The 23,090-nt window shown below is 44.7% G+C and overlaps 4 protein-coding genes across 12 annotated transcripts in view; 2 read left to right on the forward strand and 2 right to left on the reverse strand.

The window, feature by feature from the left end:
* Positions 1 to 1,958: 1,958 nt before the first annotated feature.
* On the reverse strand, positions 1,959 to 14,737 carry LOC311010048 (gap junction alpha-3 protein-like). The gene is made up of 11 exons (XM_084004526.1): positions 13,839 to 14,737; positions 13,693 to 13,741; positions 13,052 to 13,223; positions 12,786 to 12,938; positions 8,605 to 8,753; positions 8,312 to 8,518; positions 8,113 to 8,183; positions 4,228 to 4,234; positions 3,872 to 3,941; positions 3,169 to 3,722; positions 1,959 to 2,970 (listed from the first exon to the last, which is right to left on the reverse strand). Exons 3-11 carry the CDS (start codon positions 13,220 to 13,222, stop codon positions 2,181 to 2,183), a joined length of 2,172 nt encoding a protein of 723 aa, XP_083860652.1. The 5' UTR covers position 13,223; positions 13,693 to 13,741; positions 13,839 to 14,737; the 3' UTR covers positions 1,959 to 2,180.
* Positions 14,738 to 15,703: 966 nt separating this feature from the next.
* Positions 15,704 to 17,411, forward strand: sap18 (Sin3A-associated protein). The gene is made up of 4 exons (XM_084004384.1): positions 15,704 to 15,876; positions 16,675 to 16,784; positions 16,885 to 17,007; positions 17,108 to 17,411. The coding sequence occupies exons 1-4, from the start codon at positions 15,805 to 15,807 to the stop codon at positions 17,262 to 17,264; spliced, it is 462 nt and encodes a 153-aa protein (XP_083860510.1). The 5' UTR covers positions 15,704 to 15,804; the 3' UTR covers positions 17,265 to 17,411.
* A 340-nt stretch (positions 17,412 to 17,751) lies between these two features.
* rtraf (RNA transcription, translation and transport factor) lies at positions 17,752 to 20,144 on the forward strand. The gene is made up of 8 exons (XM_084003966.1): positions 17,752 to 17,905; positions 18,373 to 18,497; positions 18,588 to 18,687; positions 18,940 to 19,020; positions 19,141 to 19,229; positions 19,316 to 19,384; positions 19,466 to 19,514; positions 19,598 to 20,144. The coding sequence occupies exons 1-8, from the start codon at positions 17,845 to 17,847 to the stop codon at positions 19,750 to 19,752; spliced, it is 729 nt and encodes a 242-aa protein (XP_083860092.1). The 5' UTR covers positions 17,752 to 17,844; the 3' UTR covers positions 19,753 to 20,144.
* A 533-nt stretch (positions 20,145 to 20,677) lies between these two features.
* nid2a (nidogen 2a (osteonidogen)) overlaps positions 20,678 to 23,090 on the reverse strand; it is a 28,985-nt gene continuing 26,572 nt past the window's right edge. For all 9 annotated transcript variants that reach the window (XM_084003956.1, XM_084003960.1, XM_084003963.1 and 6 more), the window contains 4 exons: positions 22,371 to 22,528; positions 22,177 to 22,300; positions 21,975 to 22,087; positions 20,678 to 21,029 (listed from right to left, as the gene is read on the reverse strand). In XM_084003956.1, the coding sequence (XP_083860082.1) occupies positions 21,019 to 21,029; positions 21,975 to 22,087; positions 22,177 to 22,300; positions 22,371 to 22,528 (406 nt within the window). In that variant the 3' untranslated portion in view covers positions 20,678 to 21,018. The remainder of the gene's footprint in view (positions 21,030 to 21,974; positions 22,088 to 22,176; positions 22,301 to 22,370; positions 22,529 to 23,090) is intronic.

Genomic DNA, 23,090 nt, shown 5'->3' on the forward strand with positions numbered 1-23,090 from the left:
TGATAATGTGCAATAATTAAATGTGGGATAAACATACAATATGTGATTAGCATTTTAGTTATTTCTGAGCTAATTTGTTCGGCCGTTATCCCAAAAATTCACGATTGCGCGTTAAAACGCGTTCCAAGTTGCCGTGAATACAGATGAGCAACATCCCCAGAGTGCCGATTCATTTCAGAGCATGGCGGTCGTCTTCCCAGGAGGGTGAACCCAGGACTACCTGATGGTGTAACGAGACTACAAGAAGACCGTGAGATGTGGTCGACAGCTTCGGAAAAAGCGAGCAAGTGGACCTTTAGTTAAGATTATTTGATCAAAAGTACAAAAAACAATTTGGATTAAATTCGAAATGTGAACATATGGGATACAAATTTGCTTTGATTTGGTTATTTTGGGGTGTTTAAAGCTAATTCGGGCACACGTGATAGAAACTAGCACTTTTCTAGTATTCTTATTCCGAACCCGACGATTTCAAGTATCAACTAATATTCTGCTCAGAGAGAAACACAGAGATATACAAACCCAAAACGCCGTTTACCCAAAACCACTCTCCTTTGTCGACTTGCTAGCAGGGTACGTTTTTATTCCTGAATGATAAATTAAAGCTGTTGGGAAGTGAATTCATATTCATATCAGCCGTGTTCTGTTTGTTTTTTTGGCAGGAATTAATGAGAAGAACAGGAAAAATGAACATTCCTATGTGGGATGTCTGTTAAGAACTGACAGAGAAATAAAAGTTAGCACTTTTTTTTTTTTTTTTTTTTTTTAAAGATCACATTGCTTTGTTTGTTTTTCAAAAACAAAAAAAATCTAAAAGCTACTGTATAATCTACAGCTAGTCTAGAAAATTAACTTAGAGTCCTCCTACACAGAAGAGCTAGGAGGGACTCGACAGTCCTTTAACACACTGCAAACACAAGCATCAGAAAGAAGGTGTGATGATTTTTATGCTCCCTTCAAGGTGCAAAGCTTAAAAATAGCTGTAAATGTAGTTTCAGCCCTCGGTCGTGTTTTCTTTTTATTTTAATTACCTCAAGTCTCCCAACGATGGAGTTTTTGCATAATGTGAGAAAACGCTAAAGCACTTTTGGTTTGACCGGTAACTTTTAAAAAATGTCGGTGTAACATCCTGTGGTGCCTATCAGTACTATTAATCATTTTGTATTTACATATTTATATACTTTATATAGTTTACCCTGATGTAACTGCAGAGATGTCATTTTGTAAAACACTGGAACAAGATGAAACACACACAAACACACACACAGCCTGTGAAGCCTTAAGACTATGTCTCAGGGTGGGACTACTTTATCGCTCCTCCAGCGCATCCCTCTCGTCATCGAAACTACAGGCTGGGTGAGCGCCGCGCACGCGGACAGACGGACAGACCCCGACAACGACGCCACGGATTGTTCAGCTCCATCATCACGTCACGAGTAAAAATTGGAAATAAAAGAAACAAAAGTGCAAACCTCTCCTCCGATGTCTCCCAGCAAAGAAATGAAAAGATAGATGGAAATAAAAGAATACAGTATTGCTGCCTCTACGCTCCCAAACGTATTAGTTAGTCCAATCATCATCACCATCATCATCATCATCACTATAATCTTTCCTTATTTGTGTCTGTATGTGCTGTAGGTGTAAGTATGTGTCCGCTGTGCGACGTGGTACAGGAAGCGGCAGCCATGTTGGCTCTCGACGTCCCTCTTTGTGCCGAGCGGCTGATCGTTAAAAAGAAAACGCCCTCCGGCAGCCATGTTGGATCATTCACGATTAGATAAGATCGCCAGCTGTGGAGCACGAGTCACGAGTCGATTAGCTTAGCATAAAGGCTTTCTTTTTATTACTTTTTAGTTATTATCGCGCGCCGTTTTAAGGGTGTTGCTCCCGCCTTTTTTGGATCAACTGGAATTTAGTTGATTTTTTATTTCAATTCGCCATCACTCCACTGATCTCTGCAAAGCCCCGATGTCTTACAAACTTCTACTTCCTAAATGTGAGAGTAAAATAAGCGGCCGCCTCCAGCTGAATGTGGTCGTGTTTTCCTTGCAGGCATGTCTCTTGCTGGAGGGCGCGCTCGCGGTTTCGATGTGGAAAACTAATTGCTTGTGTGGGTTTTTCTGTGTGTGCACAGCATGTATGCGTTGGTGGTGTGGAAATGTGTGAGTGTGTGTGTTTAGCTACACTGCCAGGTCATCGGGACGAGCTCTGACGCCGCCGCTCTTGCAGGCCCGACTCGGCTTCCGGATGTCTCTCGCCGCCGAGGCGGGAGGCTGATGCATCTCCGCCCTGGTAACCACGGTGAAGTCGTCGTGCGGGACCATATATGTGTTCTCCTCGTCCGCCGACGCCTCCTGCGGTGCGAGGGGGGAGAGAGGGGTGTGGCGAGGGAGTGTCGGGAACGTGGAGTGTTGCTCTCCTTGTGGAAGCGGCGGGGTGGGCTCCTCGTGGGGAGAGGAGGAGTCGGAGGTGGGAGGGGAGGGGAGAGGAGGAGGGTAGGAGGAGGAGGAGGAGTTTTTTCCTTCCAGATTGTGGAGCTCCAGCGCCATGTTCCTCCAGTTCTGCTCCATCGCCATCAGCTGCCCGTGGCTCCCGACACTCACTTTCTCGCCGTAGTAAGAAGCGGGCAGGGACTCCAACAGGTAGTCGTCTGGGTGGAGTCTGGGAGGCGCGGAGGCGCCGTTTAAGGACATGGCTCCTCCCTCTGCTGCTCGGCCGCCCACCACGGTCACGCTGGCGTACGCCGGCAAGCAGTCGAGCGCCGACGGCGAGGTCTGCTCGGGGATGGTCTCCGCGTCGCCGGGCTCGTCGGCGTTCGGCAGCAGCGACTCGTTGTCGCGCACGAACTCGTTGGTGACCCCCTGCTTGACCTTCTTCCAGCCCAGGTGGTAGATCTCCAGCAGGTTGAGGACCAGAGAGACGCAGGCGACCACCAGCATGAAGATGATGAAGATGGTCTTTTCAGTGGGCCTGCGGAGAGAGAGAGGGCGTCATTACTCCACGATATCGTCACATAGCTCATTCTTGTTTGATGAATTCTAAGTGGTACATCTGTGAAGCTTGATATGCATAGCAACCGTAGCTAAGGGGGTCAGGACTGAGCAAAAAAAAAGATGGTTTTACATTGCAAACGACCAAACACACAAAGTTAAAATCCTACTGTCTAACCTGGAGATGAAGCAGTCCACAGTATTGGGGCAGGGCCAGCGGCCACATTTATAGAGCGGCCTCAGGTGGAAGCCATAGAGGAAGTACTGTCCCAGGATGAAGCCCACCTCAAACAGCGTCTTGAAGATGATGTTGAAGATGTAAGTCCTCAATAGTGCCCCGCGGATCCGGATCTTCCCGTGCTCGTCGCGAATCGGGGGCTTTTCCTTCTTCCCTCCTCCCCCGTCACCGACTCCGTTGTGATAGAGCGGGTCGTGGTCCTCCTGGTGCCGTCCGGCCTTCCGGAGCTCCTCCTCCCTCTCCCTGCGTTTCTCCTCCATGCGGACGATGTGCAGCACGTGGCCCAGGTAGATGAGGGTGGGCGTGGACACGAAGATGATCTGCAGCACCCAGAAGCGGATGTGCGAGATGGGGAAGGCCTCATCGTAGCAGACGTTCTCGCAACCGGGCTGCTGCGTGTTACAAGTAAAGTCAGACTGCTCGTCGCCCCAGACCTCTTCGGCTGCTGCACCCAGCACCAAGATGCGGAAGATGAAGAGGACCGTCAGCCAAACCTGGGGAGGGAGGGTTCAAAAAGATTAGAAAATATCATATCCTGCATCGTAATATAACATCAGTATCTCTAGCTCCATTAGTTGGTGCTAAGTTGGTAAAATATTCTAAGCTTAACATGATATAACTGAATATTCATCAAGTGAGTCACCTTTCCAATCACAGTGGAGTGTTCCTGAGCATTCTCCAGCAGCCGCCCTAGAAAGCTCCAGTCACCCATGCTTCACTCGATTTTCTAGCCTGGAGGAGAAAACACGAGTGTGAGAAGACGAATGGAGAAAGAAACACAGACCTTCCATATTTGTTCTTATGAAGACACCAATGGGTGAGTTTGCCTTTAACCACTTTTCAACTCCTCAGCCCCGAGCTCATTGGCTCCTACTGAAGATATAAAATGGGTCACGTAAATACCAGACGTATATAAGGAGGGGGACTATTTAATATGGCGGAATAATGCACATTTGGGCTGCTGGGACTAATTACAGCACCAGAAATAAACCAGAGTGCCTTGTCCCTGGTACAGAACAGACAAGGATCTGAATGAAAAGTGTCATAAGTAAGGAAGGGAAGGCAGACTTACTAAAATATTGTTGTATCGTCAGTGATAAATCCATCGACCAGAGATCAGAAGAAAAACTATATCTGGAAAGAAGAGACAAAACCAACTTTAGACCTCAAAGTTCAAACACAGGGATTAAATCTCAACAGTTTATTTCTGTTGTCTGCATGCAGATGGTTTGAAAAAAGATTATCTTTGCCCACTATAATTTAACCCGCACTAAATATCTGCATGCATTCATGCAGCAGAAAATATAGGAAGAATAGAAAGAATTAAACGGCGTCCACTCTCTAGGACTGGGTTTGTATTCATGCATCAGAGGAAAAAGAGGCATGCCTTTCTTACTTTATCCACATTTACTTCATCCGTTTGCTTGCAGACGCGCGTGTATTTGTGTGCACTTGTGTGTGTGTTGCAGAGCCGGAGGGCTCGCTGGACAATGGCCGGCCATCTGTGGGAAGTGAATGAGCGGATAACAGGTTGTCCCGGGTTGAATGCTGGACTCATCACATCCCAGGAATGCTGAGGAGGGCAAATGTTTGCCTGGGATCGACTGATATGTACGCAAACACAGTTACAGTACCACACACACACACACACACACACACACACACACACTGCTCCACCAATGTGAGGCCACCGCCGACTTATTTTAACATGAAACGTAAATGCAAGGCTACTTATTTACCCTCACAAGGAGAAAATCAGCTGCCTAAGGATGCACTGAAAGTCCTAAAATTAAATAGAATAGTCTTAATGATCCAAATATAATAATAAAAGTCACATCATGGCTAAATGGTCCACAAAGTTCAGTGACTTTTCCAAACTGTGCAGCTAATATTCTCAGTAAATAAACGACCAATGACTGTAAGCGTCTACCGATCTAACAGTGGCATGTGTACATGTACATGATGTGTTGACGTGATGAAATACCATCTGTCAAGACAGACAATAGAGAAGCTGCCAGATGGACATTGTCCTGGCTGGCGTGTGCTTTTGATGGATCAGAGGTCTTTGTGCTAAAACAGCCCAAACGGTTAACTCTTGGCCTGCCGCTTGCACCCTGAAAACCTTTTTAAGATATGCAGACAGAGGCAACGTTCGCACAAAATACCGTTCCGGGACGCCCGGTTCGTCGCCTGCTGTTGGTTAGATGCACATTCAGAAACGTTATTATAGTCTAGGTTAACCTGAGTGACCTGGAGCTGGGTTACTCCACCGTTCTTGAAGGAATTATGTTAAATACAACAGCTGAGTGCAAGAATACACTTAAAGTGCTTACATAAATTAAATTAGTTAAATAAATTGTGTAAAAAGTGCAGAACGTGTTTGTTTTCGATGCATTAAGTGTCACAAATGTGATGTAATGAGTGTAAACGAGCATTAAATGTGTGTAAAAGTTGCATAACGTGTGCAGTAGCACATGTAGATAAAGATGATGAAGGCGTGGGATTAAAAATGTTCTGGCTAAAAAGGTGTACAGATGGAAAGAGTCCACATTAAAAAATGAACAGGGAACATTTTACAGCGATCACCATTCATTTGCAACAAGAAACATTAGTCGCCCTCTAGGAATGCTGTTTAAAACACAGTATTATATCAAAAATAATAATAAGATGACATGTTTTGCTCTATTATACACCCAGATTTAACACTTTACCAATTCTGCTTATTTGTATAAATGCAAAAATGACCCAAAATGTGCTCTTACTCTTCACGAGGACGGCTGGCAGTGGGAAGCTTTTGAAAGTTGTATAACACCTCCTAATTTACCGTCCGGGACTCAGTTTGATGTGTTCTTATGATAAATAGTAATCAAATCAAACTATAAAGATCCATACTACATTAACATGAATTGTAAGAGGCTTCCTTTTTCGGCCGTCTTTCCCGCAGGGAAGTGAACGCAGCATGAGAGGTGCTCCTAATCCAGCAGGTGGAAGGATGATAATCCCTCCTCCTCCCTCCCACTCCCACCAGACACCAGCTCCCCAGCATCCCTTCCTCCTGCTTACCGCTCTCCTCCGGTACACGGCTCCCTCCCGGCTTTCCTCTCGCGCTTCTTCCCGTCCTCTTCTTCCCTTTACTCCCACGGGTGGGCTCGAGGCGACCACGCGAGGAGTAGGTGAGATTAGTGGGAGGGAGAGAGACACACAGAGAGAATTACACAGAGAGAGAGGGAGTGAGTGAGAGAGTGAGAGAGAGAGAGAGTGAGTGGGAGGGGGGGGGGAGTAAAAAAGACGCGAGGCCAGTCTAGTCTAAAAAAAAAAAGGGCGCGTGTGAAACTGTCTCGCGAAGGCTGCGTCCCGCGTGGGCAAGGTCATCCGCTGCTGTGTCCGCGTGCATGGGGCGCTCGAGGGGAGGGGACGGGATGGGACGGGTGTGTATGTTTAGGTCGGGGCGACACAGCAGCAACCAACCGCATTTAAAACTATTATTATGACCAGTAGTACTACTACTAGGCTACTACTACTTCTAGTACTTTACTACTACTATAAAACAAGGAACAAAGATTTGCCAAGAATCTGTTTTTATTTATTATTATTGACTGGTAGTGGTAATGATATTAGTAGTTAATCTATATAGTTATTACAGTCATGAAGATACTTCTTCTTAATTAGCAGTAGCCTAATATCTGAGTCAAGTTGAACCAGAAATATTCAATATGTCAACATGAAAAAAAGCAAAACAGACATTAAAAGAAAGGTCAAGCATAGCATTAAAGATGGTTTTACTATAACATTGCTATCAATATTTCTTGAAGACCACCACAATGTCACCGTGGTTATTTGTTACAGGCTGACATCACGTCTTATAACTGTTTACTTTCTACTGTCGAAGTTTAACATCTATTCAACGTTTATTATGCAGTTTAAATGAGGTTTATAAAATATGGTCTAAATCTGTGCCTAATAAATCTGGTCTATGTGAGAGCTAAAGCACGGAGGTGATCAGGTTCCCTCAGAAGAGGACCAAGGAGGACCCGTCAAAGGTGGTGCAGTCACTGGTGGCCACCAGCAGAGGTCAACAGAGGTCAACACAGCTGTTGTACATGAGAGGACATGTTGTGTCCTGTTCACTACATTTCTTTCCTTCTCTTTTGTCAAACAGTTGTTATTTCTTGCATGTTTTCTGTATGTTCTGACCTCATGAGTCTATTTTAGAGATAAAAACACTAAAAATAAGTTGATCGTGGTGGATTTCCATTATGAGGACAATCATAAATAACATCGCGAATGACTTGAAAAACATGACAGTGAGCCAGAGACAACTTTTTCAAGTGGAAAAATAAGGCAGGATTTAAAAATTCCATTATTTCATTGTTCGTCCACTAAAAAGCATCTTCATGTGTCTAATCTGCGTCATTTAAAGAGCATATTTAAGCATATTTTGATGATTTTTGGATAATATCGTGATCATTTTGGTCAGGACATTGTGACATGTAATTTTCATAGTCCCATATCTAACAGGTTATTGAGATTATAAGAACATTATTATTAATATCACATCGTAATTATCTCAAACTACTAGACTTAAAAACTAGTAAAGATACGATTTTATTTGTGGTACATAAAGTAGGAAATGGTGAGTGCATTTAAGTATTGACAATTAAGTCTCAGACTGTATCTGGTACATCCTCTCCACCTCTTATGTTACATTTGAACACCTTGGGTTTCATAGTAAATGTTCACGTTATGAGTTGTATTTACATGTTTTGAGTCGTTAGCATGTGGACCACTTGTCATTATTCAGCTTTAAAGTCTTTTGAGTGTTTCTTCTGCATGCATCATCCACCTTGTTGCTGCTTCCTCAGGTTGAGATGAGTAATTTGTTGCTGGTCTTATTCGCCGTCCTCTCCCTGCTGGACTTTCTGCATGGTTTCCTCTCCTTCTGACTACAGAGACTCCTGAAAAACACGAAGTCATACATGGACTTCAGTACTTTTAGCATTTTGATAACCCAGATGGATGACGGACTTCAGATGAGTAAACTTCAGATTCATTAATCACCTGACTGACTGATTAATACCTCTACCTAGTGACAGCCTTGGCAACCAGATATGCAAGCTCGGCCATGTTCAGGACCATGCAGATAGAGGAGGCAGTGGCCATGAAAACGGTGAAGATGGTTTTCTCGGTGGGCCGTGAGATGAAGCAGTCCACCAGGTTAGGACACGGCCACTGGTCACACTGCACCTGGCGTGGCATCTGGAAACCATCGTACACCACGTACAGGGCGTACCTGGAGAGACAAAGACATGCTGTGTGCAGACGGGCAACATGGTACGACTGGACCAAACCAGCAATATGGCAGACTTGAGAGTTTACATGAAGCCTCCTTCAAACAGCAGCCTGAACACCAGGCTGCAGGCGTACGTCCACCAGAGGGCGCCGGTGATTGGGAGCCTCCGTCTCTTCAGAGTCTCCAAATCCTCCTCCTGGCCTTTGTTGCCGAGGAAACCAGCTCTACCAGTACCCTGTCACACAACATGATACAACATGACAAAAGATAAGATAAGATAACAAAAAAACTAGACAAGACACAACAACACAATACAACGACAAGATCAAGCATGACATGACAAGACCAAGCATGACATGACAAGATCAAGCATGACATGACAAGACAAGATCAGGCATGACAAGACAAGACCAAGCATGACATGACAAGACCAAGCATGACATGACAAGATCAAGCATGACATGACAAGATCAAGCATGACATGACAAGACAAGATCAGGCATGACAAGACAAGACAAGATCAGGCATGACAAGACAAGATCAAGCATGACATGACAAGACAAGATCAGGCATGACATGACAAGATCAAGCATGACATGACAAGACAAGATCAAGCATGACATGACAAGATCAAGCATGACATGACAAGATCAAGCATGACATGACAAGACAAGATCAGGCATGACAAGACAAGACAAGATCAGGCATGACAAGACAAGATCAAGCATGACATGACAAGACAAGATCAGGCATGACATGACAAGATCAAGCATGACATGACAAGACAAGACCAAGCATGACATGACAAGATCAAGCATGACATGACAAGATCAAGCATGACATGACAAGACAAGATCAGGCATGACAAGACAAGACAAGATCAGGCATGACAAGATCAAGCATGACATGACAAGACAAGATCAGGCATGACATGACAAGATCAAGCATGACATGACAAGACAAGATCAAGCATGACATGACAAGACCAAGCATGACATGACAAGATCAAGCATGACATGGCAAGACAAGATCAGGCATGACATGACAAGACAAGATCAGGCATGACAAGACAAGATCAAGCATGACATGACAAGACAATATCAGGCATGACATGACAAGATCAAGCATGACATGACAAGACAAGATCAAGCATGACATGACAAGACCAAGCATGACAAGACAAGATCAGGCATGACATGACAAGACAAGATCAGGCATGACAAGACAAGATCAAGCATGACATGACAAGACAAGATCAGGCATGACATGACAAGATCAAGCATGACATGACAAGACAAGATCAGGCATGACAAGACAAGATCAAGCATGACATGACAAGATCAAGCATGACATGACAAGACAAGATCAGGCATGACAAGACAAGATCAAGCATGACATGACAAGACAAGATCAGGCATGACATGACAAGATCAAGCATGACATGACAAGACAAGATCAGGCATGACATGACAAGATCAAGCATGACATGACAAGACAAGATCAAGCATGACATGACAAGACCAAGCATGACAAGACAAGATCAGGCATGACATGACAAGACAAGATCAGGCATGACAAGACAAGATCAAGCATGACATGACAAGACAAGATCAGGCATGACATGACAAGATCAAGCATGACATGACAAGACAAGATCAGGCATGACAAGACAAGATCAAGCATGACATGACAAGATCAAGCATGACATGACAAGACAAGATCAGGCATGACAAGACAAGATCAAGCATGACATGACAAGACAAGATCAAGCATGACATGACAAGACAAGATCAGGCATGACATGACAAGATCAAGCATGACATGACAAGACAAGATCAGGCATGACAAGACAAGATCAAGCATGACATGACAAGACAAGATCAGGCATGACAAGACAAGATCAAGTATGACATGACAAGATCAAGCATGACATGACATGACAAGACCAAGCATGACAAGACAAGACCAAGCATGACAAGACAAGCCAAGACCAAGCATGACATGACAAGATCAAGCATGACATGGCAAGACAAGATCAGGCATGACATGACAAGACAAGATCAGGCATGACAAGACAAGATCAGGCATGACATGACAAGACAAGATCAAGCATGACATGACAAGACAAGATCAGGCATGACAAGACAAGACAAGATCAAGCATGACATGACAAGATCAAGCATGACATGACAAGACAAGATCAGGCATGACAAGACAAGATCAAGCATGACATGACAAGATCAAGCATGACATGACAAGACAAGATCAGGCATGACAAGACAAGATCAAGCATGACATGACAAGATCAAGCATGACATGACATGACAAGATCAAGCATGACAAGACAAGATCAAGCATGACATGACAAGACAAGATCAGGCATGACAAGACAAGATCAAGCATGACATGACAAGATCAAGCATGACATGACATGACAAGATCAAGCATGACAAGACAAGATCAAGCATGACATGACAAGACAAGATCAGGCATGACATGACAAGACCAAGCATGACATGACAAGACCATGCATTACATGACAAGATCAAGTATGACATGACAAGATCAAGCATGACATGACAAGCCAAGATCAGGCATGACAAGACAAGGCCTGCAGTCGAATAGTCAAAAAATAAGGTCCTAACTCCTATTCCTAACTCCTATTCCTTGACCTCTGGGGAAAACGTCACGGGGTTAAGGAAAGGCGATAGGAGAACTCAAAAGGACTTAGGAATAGTCGACCGCGGGGTTCAGAGAATCCGACCGGACTTTCACTAAACTACGTCATTATATCGCGGCCGCTGATGATTGACAGCTGATGATCGGCACCGGCGATTGACGTGCGTCTGCGCTGGAGAAACTACAATAATGGACTACAAAAAACGCGTCGTCCACTTCTCCACATGTTGGTTTTATAAACAGCTGGTTCACTGACCGGCTTCAGGTCCAGCAGCTCCTCCTTCCTGTTTGACCGTTTGCTGTATTTACGTTTAATTTGTGGTTTTAGTTTCGTTTTTGTCAAACATTTGTAACATGATTGAAATAAATAAAAAAAAAAAGCATTCAATTATTATCACTGTCCACACACATTTATCAACACTATTCCAATTACTACATGTCTGCATGAAAGTCATTGTTAAATATGCAAATACACATATCGTTTGTTTTCATGAACGGCCGAGGTGTGCGGCACTTTAAATGTTGCTCTCAAAGAATTGTGGGTCGGCGTAATCTCCTTTCCTATCGCATAGGAAGGTCCGTTGCATCCTATGCTAAAGGAGCTCTGAAAGGAAGCATTGGAGCTCCTTTCCTATGCATTTAGAGAATTCGAACAGCTCTTATCATGGCGGCCACTTGTTTACTTCCGGGTCACTTCTTCAGTTAGGAACCTTCCTAAGCAAAAAAGACTATTCGACTGCACCCAAGATCAAGCATGACATGACAAGATCAACCATGATATGACATGACAAGACCAAGCATGACAAGACAAGACCAAGCATGACAAGACAAGACAAGACCAAGCATGACATGACAAGATCAAGCATGACATGGCAAGACAAGATCAGGCATGACATGACAAGACAAGATCAGGCATGACAAGACAAGATCAGGCATGACATGACAAGACAAGATCAAGCATGACATGACAAGACAAGATCAGGCATGACAAGACAAGACAAGATCAAGCATGACATGACAAGATCAAGCATGACATGACAAGACAAGATCAGGCATGACAAGACAAGATCAAGCATGACATGACAAGATCAAGCATGACATGACATGACAAGATCAAGCATGACAAGACAAGATCAAGCATGACATGACAAGACAAGATCAGGCATGACATGACAAGACCAAGCATGACATGACAAGACCATGCATTACATGACAAGATCAAGCATGACATGACAAGATCATGCATGACATGACAAGACCAAGCATGACATGGCAAGATCAAGCATGACATGACAAGATCATGCATGACATGACAAGATCATGCATGACATGACAAGACCAAGCATGACATGACAAGACCAAGCATGACAAGACAAGACAAGACCAAGCATGACATGACAAGATCAAGCATGACAATAGATGATAAGGACAGGAAGGATAATACACATTAAAATGTAACCGTTATTTTATTAAAAAAAAGACAGTATGTGACACGATCAAATGAGACAAAACAACCAGAAGAGACACCTAATGACAGGACAAGACGGAGGATAAACAGGACAGCAGACAAATTAAACGGTACACACACCTGAAGGAGCCTCTTCTTGTCGCTGTGGTTCCGATACGACACATACATTGCAACCAGGAGCGTTGGCGTGGAGACGAACACAAGCTGAAGACACCACAGACGGATGTGGGAGACGGGGAAGAACTGATCATAGCAGACGTTTTCACAGCCCGGCTGAAAAACAGACACTCTCAGATTGTAGCAACAATGAAAATATCACAGTTTGGCTGCTTTATATACACTGTATTCACACACATGTTAATGAGATGACATGATATTATCATTACCTGCAGTGTGTTACAGGTGAAGTCGGACTGCTCGTCCCCCCAGACGCTCTCAGCAGCAACAACCAGCACCATGACCCGGAAAATAAACAGCACGGAGAGCCAGACTTTGCCCAGGCTGGTGGAGTGCCGGTTTGCCCCGACTAACTGAGTGTACAGAGCAGGCCAAGACATCCTGGGGAAACGGTCGCAAACATGACAATGCAATTATATGATACTGGTGGCCAGGAGGGAAAGGGCTTCGGTCGGCTCCTTTGAGCTACACGTCGGTGGGAAAGACAGAGGGACGGCCGTGGCAAAAGATGAAAGCAGAGACGGCCGATGAAACAAAAGAGAAGTTTGACAGAAGAAGAGGATGAAAAGGAATGAAAGTGAGAGGAGGAAGAGGGAAGGCCCAGCGCCAGAATTCATGTGAACTGATGAACCCCTCTGCCCACCGTGGACTGTATTGAAGTGAACCCACTCAACTAAAACACACACTGAACACACTGTACACACCCCACACTACTACAGGGCATCACCATTCACATTCAACCGCTGGATTATTGACACATCTAGAAGCAGGAAATAATCACAAATAATCACCTCTACTCCTAAAAAAGCTCATCATTTTCAAATCAAAAAGATAAAAGTGGATTTCTCACCTTGTGTCTGCAGAGTCAGGTTGTTTGCAGGAAAAACATCCACATGGTCCTTAAAAGCACAAAAACAAACAGCTCAGTGTCACATCACTGCTGGTGTCATTGAAATGTTAAGTTAAATGGGATCTGGGTGGAATCAAAACACGAACCTGGAGCTCCTCTTCCTTTGCATGAAATAAAAGATGCGTCTCCAGCGTCAAGTCAAGCCAGAACATGATGGGGTGACTTCCTGTGGGGGCTTTCAAAATAAACTTCAACGTGTTGCAACATTTTGGAGCAACAAATATTAGAGAGGTACACATACTATTTATAAAATAAAATATTTTGATGCTAAATTCAACAGTAAGGAAATAATACATCATTATATAATACAAAACATAAATTCATAACTTCTTCCATGGTGCCCATGCAGTGTGAGAGGCAGGGGTGAAAGAACAAAGCTGAGGTCTAGTGAAAAGGTGTGTGTGTGATACCGGTTGTTACTGTAACAAGACACAGGTAGGAGAGTCAAAGTGACTTTTCAGAGCCCAGCTGTTACTTGGCAGCGGTCGGCCTGCAGGACAGTGCTGCTCTGTGTGCCGTTAATGGCCGATGAGATTTTCCCACTGTTTGTTGAAGTGTGGGAGCAAAACCAACTTCCTCAGTTTACACCGTGGAAATTAAAACTTTTCAGGAAGCTGGAACACATCCTGGATATTCTGCTTGAGCTTCGCATTTGATTACTGATTGGATTTAGTTTTCATGAATAATGATGCTTTATTTAGAGTCTCCACTGCTTCACAAAATGACACTACTGGTCACTTATTATCTCAGTAAACATTGTAAACATGGGTTTGTGATGATCTGAAGGGGCAGGAAATCCTACTGGGTCGAGGCAGAGAGGATGTGATTCTAATGGGGTCATTTTAGGAATAAAAGAGACACTTATTCCAGATGCATATCAATGAATGGATATCAGTGTCAGGACCGGACTCACAGACCCACTGTTTGATGTTTCAGGCCAGAGGGAGAGAAGCTGGCAGCTTGTTTCAATCGGGTCCATGCCATCCATTCTGGGGAGAGGTGGTGTCGGTGGTGGAGTGAATTCACAAAGTGAATGAGTAGGGAGAAAGGGAGAGAGAGGTAAAATAGAGCTGATTGTTAGAGTAGCTCCTGATCAGCTCGCCAGCAGGAGAACAGAGGGGGCCAGTGTCAGGACGTACACACACACTGTACAACACTCACATATATGTTACCCAGAAAGCTACGCACACACTCACGCAGTAATGAGTGAGGGGGAGACGGCATGTGACTCAGTTCTGTAGGCGGACGGATCCTGGATCAGCCAGTACGAAAGTCTGAGAGACGTCCTGATAATTCATGTAACTGTCAGGATAATGTTTATACGCTACACTTTGCAGAGATGTGATGAATGAAACTGTGATACTGATACGGTTGGCCATTTAAAGGCAAGCCGAAACATAACTTCCAGTGTATCTGTATGTGTGTGTTGACATAACATTGGGAGAAATGTGATGGTTAACAATATTAGCTCACCACCTCCTCTAGCTCTGATTGATTGATGGATGGATGTCATTATATTATTGGTTGGTACAAGCTGATATTTTTGCTTTCTAGGGGGAATAAAATATATTGGATTTTCATCTAAAATGTGAAGAAATTTATTTTTTTGTCATTTTTCAGCATATGCTGTTAAATATGTGCAGGGTTAAAATTCAGAGCTACTTTAAATAGGTGTATAGGACACTGTGTCACGTGAATGGCCCCATCTAAAGCGTTTGGTTTGTCCGCTCTGGGCTACTGTAGAAACGCTACACACAGTTCCTTTAAAAAGGAAATGGTACTAAATTATAAAGTGAATATTATGGCTTAACCACGCAGTTTATTAAATAAAAAAACATCGTATTTTGTCAAAATGGTGCATATATATATATATACACTCAACACTAGGAGGCAATACAGTTGTCGCTGCTCTAAATCAGAAAACGACACCGGAAACGGAAACCGCTCCGGTCTCTCATTCGAAGCTGCAGCGAAACTAGCCAAGCAAGGTGGTAAAAGTCAGCAACGTTACTCAATTCATACACCGCAGAAAAAAATAACAACGACAAAACAATGGCCCTCGAGTCGCGGATTACACAGGAAGAAATCAAGAAGGAGCCAGAGAAGCCCATTGACCGAGAAAAGGTACCGTTAGACCGCGGGATTGTGTTTCATCGCCCGGTTAGCTTGTTTACTTGTACAGCTCCAAGCTAACCAGCTTCTGCTAGGTTAGCTCGGGATGCTACGTTAGCAGTATGTAGACTATTTAACATGCATTCAAGATTAACTCCAAACACGAGAACATATGTGCACAAGTATTCCTGCTTCATTTTCCAGTTGAGCTCTGGTCAACACCAGTAAGCACAAAAAAAAAGACTAGAAGCTTCCGCGGCGTGCTAGTGCTAGCATGCTAGCGCTAGCTAAGCATGAACGTATCAACTAACGGATACAAACATGTAGGAGTTTAGTCATTACATGGCTTACCTTCAGGCTTCGTTTGCAAGTGAATTGGAGAAATGTCACAGAAACCTATGGGGGGGAAACATAAGTTGGATACACAGCTAGCTAAATGCGACTCTCAGGTGAGGTATTGTACGAAAATAACCGTTATCAACTGGTTATTAACGTTACGTTTTTAGTATTTCATGTAATGTAACGCAGTATTTGCAACGTACCCCGGCTCAGTTTTCCCGCTGGCTCACGCGCTTCGTGTTTGTGGTCACGTTACGTTGGGGACTGTCGCGAGACACTGCGGTGGGGTTTGAGATGACGTCACGTTTTCACAGGTGTCTCTAATTAAACAACATTTAAGAATGGATGGGATAGAGGTCACTGTGCAATAACGGGGCTGCGCAACGAAATGCGCGGCGTGTTGTAGTTACTCGTTGTGGCCACTAAGAGGCACCGAACTTTCAAAATAAAAATACATTTTCTTTGCTGCAGACCTGCCCCCTCCTGCTGCGAGTGTTCACCACCAACAGTGGCCGACACCACAGAGCGGATGAGTTCGCCCGTGGCAACGTTCCCTCCAGCGAACTGCAGATATACACATGGTGAGACTGCAAACATTTCAGTCAATTTGTCGTGTGTGTTAATCGAGCATTTGCCAGAGTTGAGTTGAGCACCTTGTTCTGTATTTATTTATTTTTCCAGGATGGATGCGACTCTGAAGGAGCTGACTAGCCTGGTGAAAGAAGTTTATCCAGAAGCCAGAAAAAAGGGGACCCACTTCAGCTTTGCCATCGTCTTCCCCGACCCTAGAGGGAAAGTGTACAGGTTAGTATCCCACAACAGCTATGGCTGGACTCATGCTTCATGTTCTGGTGGATTTGTGTGCACTGTATATTAAAATTGTGTGGCTGTGCCTCCCTTACAGGTTGAAAGATATTGGCAACACCGTCTCCGGCAGGAAGGGTGCAGATGACTCCATGACGTTGCAGTCTCAGCGCTTCCAGATTGGAGACTATCTGGACATCGCGATCACGCCACCCAACAGAGCCCCGCCCCTTAACACACGCATGAGGCCCTTTTGAGCATAAACACTGACACATAAAACAACACACATCAACCCAAGTTTTTTTTTTTTTAATTCTTTTCATTGCATCATCTTGGATGGCTTCGTTTTTTTTGCCTCATTTTATAAAATGTGACATGTAATAAAGTTGTAGTTTTTTCTCAAACTTTGTCTCTCTGATAGTTTTTTTTTTTTAAGTAGGTGCATTAAAACCACAGTTGGATTGTGGGAAAAAATTACCATTTTAACACATTTCTCGTAAGTTTTTGAAAATAACTTATGCAGTAAATTGTGATTTTGGGAACCAGTTGAAATGAAGTATCAAAATCTATGTTTTTGAGAATATAAGCCATAACCCAAGTGGGACAGGAAATATCTTTAAAAATGCTGTTGTGGATAAACTATACTAATTATGACTACTTTATGTTGTATTAAGGTGTAGTACTGGGGGCCGGGATGGAGAATTTTATTTCGATAGGTATAACAGGAAGTTGTAGGATGCGGCGCATGCGCAATGCCACACTGAGCAGAAGGAGCAGCCGAAGTAGCTAACTGTTAGCTAAAGAGAGTAGCTATTTACGTACAAAAACCAGGTTGAAATGTTTCGGAGAAAATTAACAGCGCTAGATTATCACAATCCCGGTGATTTTGACTGTACAGGTAAGATAAACCTCTTCGTTAAACCCTTAAACGTGAATCAGTGAGTTAAACGTGGAACCGGCTAACGTATCAAGTCATGTCGCCGGACACAACGAATCGCCAAAATAAAAATAGTAGTTTCACGGTCTTTCAGGCTGACAACCCTGTGTTTGTCAGGACACGAGATTAAAACATCTTGTCCAACCATTAATACGCCGCACTTTAATTCGGCTACGTTGTTGAAGATAATGCACTCATGCCTACAGTTTTATTACTACATTAATGTCACATTTTGTCATGAGCACATGCAACGTGCGGGGCATTGTATGTGCTCATGCTCACCCGGGGTTCGCCATCATTACTGGGCTGTAATCGCAATGTTATTGGCAGGGAGGATACAGGCTAGCTAACACATTACCTACAGAGGAGGCTTGATTTATTCCGTCTGCTCCTGCCATTTTCCCCACTGGTGTCTCCTGTCTCCTCAGATGAGACCCAGTACAGAAACTGCATCGTGTGGCTGGAGGACCAGAAGATTAGACACTATAAGATCGAGGACAGGGGAAACCTGAGGAACATCCCGAGCTCAGAATGGCCCAAAGCCTACCAGGAGGTGAGACCACTTCCAAAGCTGTCACCTACACCATCGTGATCAGGATCTCCATCCTCACATGCATGGTGGCGGTCTCTCTCTTGTGTGCAGTACCTGCAGGACCTCAACTGTCCGTTCGGGGTTCAGGAGAAGCAGGAGGCTGTGGACTGGTTGCTGGGCCTGGCTGTAAGATACGAATATGGAGACAACGGTAAGGTGGCAGGAGGTGCACGTCAGCTGTTTGGAGAACTGTTGGTACGACTACAGTGTAATACCGACGCTGACCGCCAGATGGAGACATTGTACAAGGAATGTTTTATTTAAATTAAAGCAGATGTGCATCTGTCAAACTGAACTGGATTTCTTCACAAATTGATTGAAAGGGTTGTATGATTTTTTTCAGTTCATTAATGTAATTTTTTAATTTATTGGATTGAAAGTGTTTTCTATTGTCCCTCCTCAGTGGACAAGTATAAGAACTGTGAGACGCTGGCATCCTCCAGCAACAGCGACAAGGTGGTGGACCCTCTCCTCAACCTCGACAGTAAGTAGAAACACGTCTCCGCTCTTCTGTCTGTCCTCGCCATTTTGCTTTCACGTATTATCTGCGATTTCTCTTCAGGTGAAAGATGAAAATCATCCCTTTGGTTTTGTGCTTTTTCAGGTAATTCTCCAGATTTCAAAGCAGGAGTGACGGCTCTGGCCAACATCCTCAAGATCCAACGACATGACGACTACCTGGTTATGCTCAAGGTGGAATTGGAACTTGAATGTCCTCATGACTCTCGATAGTTCATATACATTTTAATAGAAAATGGGTTTTCATGTTCTCCTGCCAGGCTATTCGCATTCTGATCCAGGAGAGACTCGCTCCAGAAGCCATCATTAAAGCCAGCCAGAACAGAGAGGTATTGGAATATTTTCTATCTGGAATAACATCTTTTTCTTTATCTACAAGTGTAACGTGTATATGTTTCTACGTTTCTCAGGGAATTCCAGTCACTTTAGACAAGCACACCTTGGGTTTCGATACTGGAGGTGAGTGCTGCTTATGGTTATGAAGTTTTATCCTTTTGTGACCCTCTCTCGCTCCGGTAAAAAACGATACGGTTTCTCCTCAGATGCCACTCTGAATGAAGCGGCCCAGATCCTGCGCCTGCTCCACATCGAGGAGCTGAGGGAGCTCCAGACCAGGATCAACGAGGCCATCGTCGCCGTTCAGGCCATCATAGCCGACCCCAAGACAGACCACAGGCTGGGCAAGGTGGGCAGATGAGAGCGAGGGACACCGGAGGAAGGGACGGACTGAACCACGGGAGTTTGAATTAGAGGGGGGGAAGCGTGTCTTCGTTGGACATCGATGAGTTTGTATTTGTTCCGATGTCGCATGAAATCAAAACTGATGAGATTGGGAATTTTCTTTGTACTTTGGCATTTTTGATTAGTTAATATCGAAGTTTAATTTCCGGTAATATGTTAAGACATTAATTTATAACCGTCTCATCATCTCCTTGCTGCTGCAATCTCTCCCTCCTAGAAACATTCAAACAGACTCTTATATTTGTATCTTTTGTTTCCAGAGAAGACATGTTTTTGCAGATGGAAGGTTATTTTGAAATGGTTTTCATTGATGCTGTGTGGGAAAATATATAAATACAGCTGAACAGAGTTTGGCTTCTGTGCTTTTTTATGTTGTCGGAAACTTGAAGAAGCATGAGAGCCGCGTAGAAACAACGACAAATCCCCCAAAAAGGCCAAGTACCAAATCACATTTTATTGTTATAAATATCACATCTTATAAAAAGATAAAGATTTGAGAAGTAGTAGTAAAAAATATTTGGTATCGTCCTTTCATCGTGTTTGAAATACAGATTAGTAGTGCAGAGATCTGACTGGCACACAGGGATCACGTTAAACACTGAGTATCAACAATGGCAGAGATTTCCAGATTATTCTATGACATTTTTAAAATTGTTAATCCGTTTTTTAACCAAGAGTTAGATGGGAAGATTGCTACCATTATCCGATCATCTCACAGAACTCTCGTCAAGAAAACGAACAACAAATGTTTATTAAATCCACTCCGAATGCAAAATAAGGAGACTGGATTTAAAAGCCGAAGCTCCGTTTTCACACAGTTTGATTCTTCTTTGGCTTGAAAGAACAGAAAACTTCCACTCGCGTACATTTTTAAAAACGGATTTCATTGTTCTGTCGCTTTATTTGATAGAAAAAACAACTCGCGTACAAAAATACAGTAGAAAAAACAAACTAAAAATGAGGTATAAAACAAATTTACAAAACATTAATTTGGGGGTTATATCTATAAGGTGAGATAATGGGGTCGGGGGTCAGGGTGAGTGGAGGGCTTGTAGATTTGCTCTGAAGGTCGATCATGGCGACAGGAAGCCCTCTTGGCCCCGTCTTAGTGTCCTTTATGTTTCCGAGGGACACCCGAGAACTCGTGAGGTGGTCCTGCCCTCTGATCAGGACTCGACCCAGAACTGTAGCACCAAAGGACCCTGCAGCTGCTGGTCTGTCGTTAGTGGCTCCCTGGAATCAGACATTCAGAGCACAGAATAGACGTTGACACATTGATTACATCTCAGCTGGAAGGACACGCCTCCTCTTCCCTTGTAGTTTTACGGCTCCAGGTGGAAATGAAGCGCTAAAGGTCTGATTTTCTCTTCCTGTGCCGGTCCAAAAGTGACAGGACGAGGGCTTTAAGTGCTGCGGCGGCCTAATGACAGAACAAACAGACCCTCCGTCCTGAACAAAACCCTGCACTTAACAGACCAGAGGAGGATCTCGCTGCTCGCTTTTAAGCCTCTTACAGTGTTTTTAGAGTCACAATTACACCACGCTGACATCTTTGAAGCGGGCGGCTTCGGGAGTGTGACAGGACGTGACATTTACAGCAGCAAACATTCTGACTGAGAGTCGGACGCACGTCTATCACGAGCGGATTTACGCCCTCTCCAGATGTGTGTCGCTCTGACGACGGCGCGGGCCAAGGTGCTACTTTAGGGATTACCCTGTGTTTAGACGGCCACTTTGTACTTTAAAAGGCGCTTTAATACGGAGCTTTGAAAAGGACTCGAAGCCATCTGCGGACGTCGACACATCAAACGTGACGCACGGGGGTCGAGGGAGGCCGACAGCTGTGTGGTCGTCGTCGTCGTGGGGGGAGTTCACGGGTGGATGTGAAGCCGCCGGAGCAGACTTGGGTTTCTTTACACAACAAGGCATGCATTCACAAACATGTTCCTCTTAATGGGCCCAATCCCAAACACCTCGTTTACTCATTCAATTCTGTTTGTTTTGTTGTTTAATTCTGACACCCTTCAGGGTTGACTGTTGACTGATGTGATGACATCACTGCACGCAGACCAATGAGCTCACTGTCTGGTGGATCTTGTCGTGTGTGTGTGTTTCAGAAAAGCAGCCGCCTTTAAATCAACAGTACGTTCCAGCCATGTCGAGCGTTTGGGCACATACCTGATAGACAGTTGTTGGTTGCTATGGCGATGCCGTACAGGTGGGAGCGCTGGTCAGGCAGGTATTCGTCTGTGATCTGGCTGCTGTCTTTGTTCACTGCGATCACTCCGTCCCTGCGAGGGGGAAGACGGAGAGAGACGGAGAGAGACAGTGAGGACGCGTTCTGATCAGCTCATTGATGAGGCATCAATACAATGGCTACCTCCTCCAGTCGGTGTAGTAGAAGTGGCTCCTGTAGTAGACCATGCTGAACGGGTAGTTGAGGCTGGGGTGGACCACTCTCCGACCTGAACCGTCCGGGGACACGCACTCCAAACGCTTTGTTCCTGACGAAGAAACACCGCTGTTATCGTCTGCTTTTCACACATGAAGAGGCCAGCAGGGGGCAGCGCTTACCTGCGTCGGCCCAGCACACTTGTCCAGCGGAGGAGTCGTATGTGAGAGCGTTGGGCAGGCCGATCCCGTCGGAGACCACCACCTTGCGGTCCCGACCGTCCACCGAGGCACTCTCGATCTTCGGAGCCTCTCGGTTCCAGTCGGTCCAGTAGAGAGTCCTGCAAGGGGGAGACGGGAGGGGGAGGAGTCACAACTACGTCATGCTGAGCTCGGGATCTTTTATCTGTCAGTATCTGGCTAATAACACACACACACACACACACACACACACACACACACACACACACACACACACACACACACACACACACACACACACACAAATGGGTATATCAAGGCACAAGGGCAGAGGGCTCGAGGGACCAGCTGCCTCACGCTGATGAGGTCACGGTCAGGTTACTCTGAGCAACGTGCGACCTTTGACCCCAGCTCTCCCCCCCAGTGCATTTTTTGCTTTTCATCTGTCTGTACACACGAGAAAACGTGGACCAGACGGCCAAATAGATTTCTATTTAAACAAACTCGCGTTCCTGTGATGGATCAAATCATATCTCAACGTTTGTTTCAAAGCCGTGACGATAACGGAGCGTGTGTGGGTGGGCCGCTCGCCATGCCGCCGCCTTTCGTCTGGAGATGATGGTGTACATGTGGGCAGGCCACTGGGAACGCCAGGTAATACACACCACATGAGCAATCAACACACACACACACACACACACA

This window comes from Eutrigla gurnardus, assembly GCF_963514095.1.
Source record: "Eutrigla gurnardus genome assembly, chromosome: 24".
Classification (NCBI taxonomy): Eukaryota; Metazoa; Chordata; class Actinopteri; order Perciformes; family Triglidae; genus Eutrigla; species Eutrigla gurnardus.

Coding starts and splice junctions, on each gene's coding strand:
- sap18 (XM_084004384.1), top strand. CDS start 15,805: ATGGCCCTCGAGTCGCGGATTACACAGGAAGAAATCAAGAAGGAGCCA. Junction 16,785..16,884: donor GAACTGCAGATATACACATG/GTGAGACTGCAA, acceptor TTATTTTTCCAG/GATGGATGCGACTCTGAAGG. Junction 17,008..17,107: donor CCTAGAGGGAAAGTGTACAG/GTTAGTATCCCA, acceptor CCTCCCTTACAG/GTTGAAAGATATTGGCAACA.
- LOC311010048 (XM_084004526.1), bottom strand. CDS start 13,222: ATGTCTTGGCCTGCTCTGTACACTCAGTTAGTCGGGGCAAACCGGCAC. Junction 8,519..8,604: donor CTGTTTGAAGGAGGCTTCAT/GTAAACTCTCAA, acceptor TTGTCTCTCCAG/GTACGCCCTGTACGTGGTGT. Junction 8,184..8,311: donor GTTGCCAAGGCTGTCACTAG/GTAGAGGTATTA, acceptor CGTGTTTTTCAG/GAGTCTCTGTAGTCAGAAGG.
- rtraf (XM_084003966.1), top strand. CDS start 17,845: ATGTTTCGGAGAAAATTAACAGCGCTAGATTATCACAATCCCGGTGAT. Junction 19,385..19,465: donor AAGCCAGCCAGAACAGAGAG/GTATTGGAATAT, acceptor TACGTTTCTCAG/GGAATTCCAGTCACTTTAGA. Junction 19,515..19,597: donor CTTGGGTTTCGATACTGGAG/GTGAGTGCTGCT, acceptor GTTTCTCCTCAG/ATGCCACTCTGAATGAAGCG.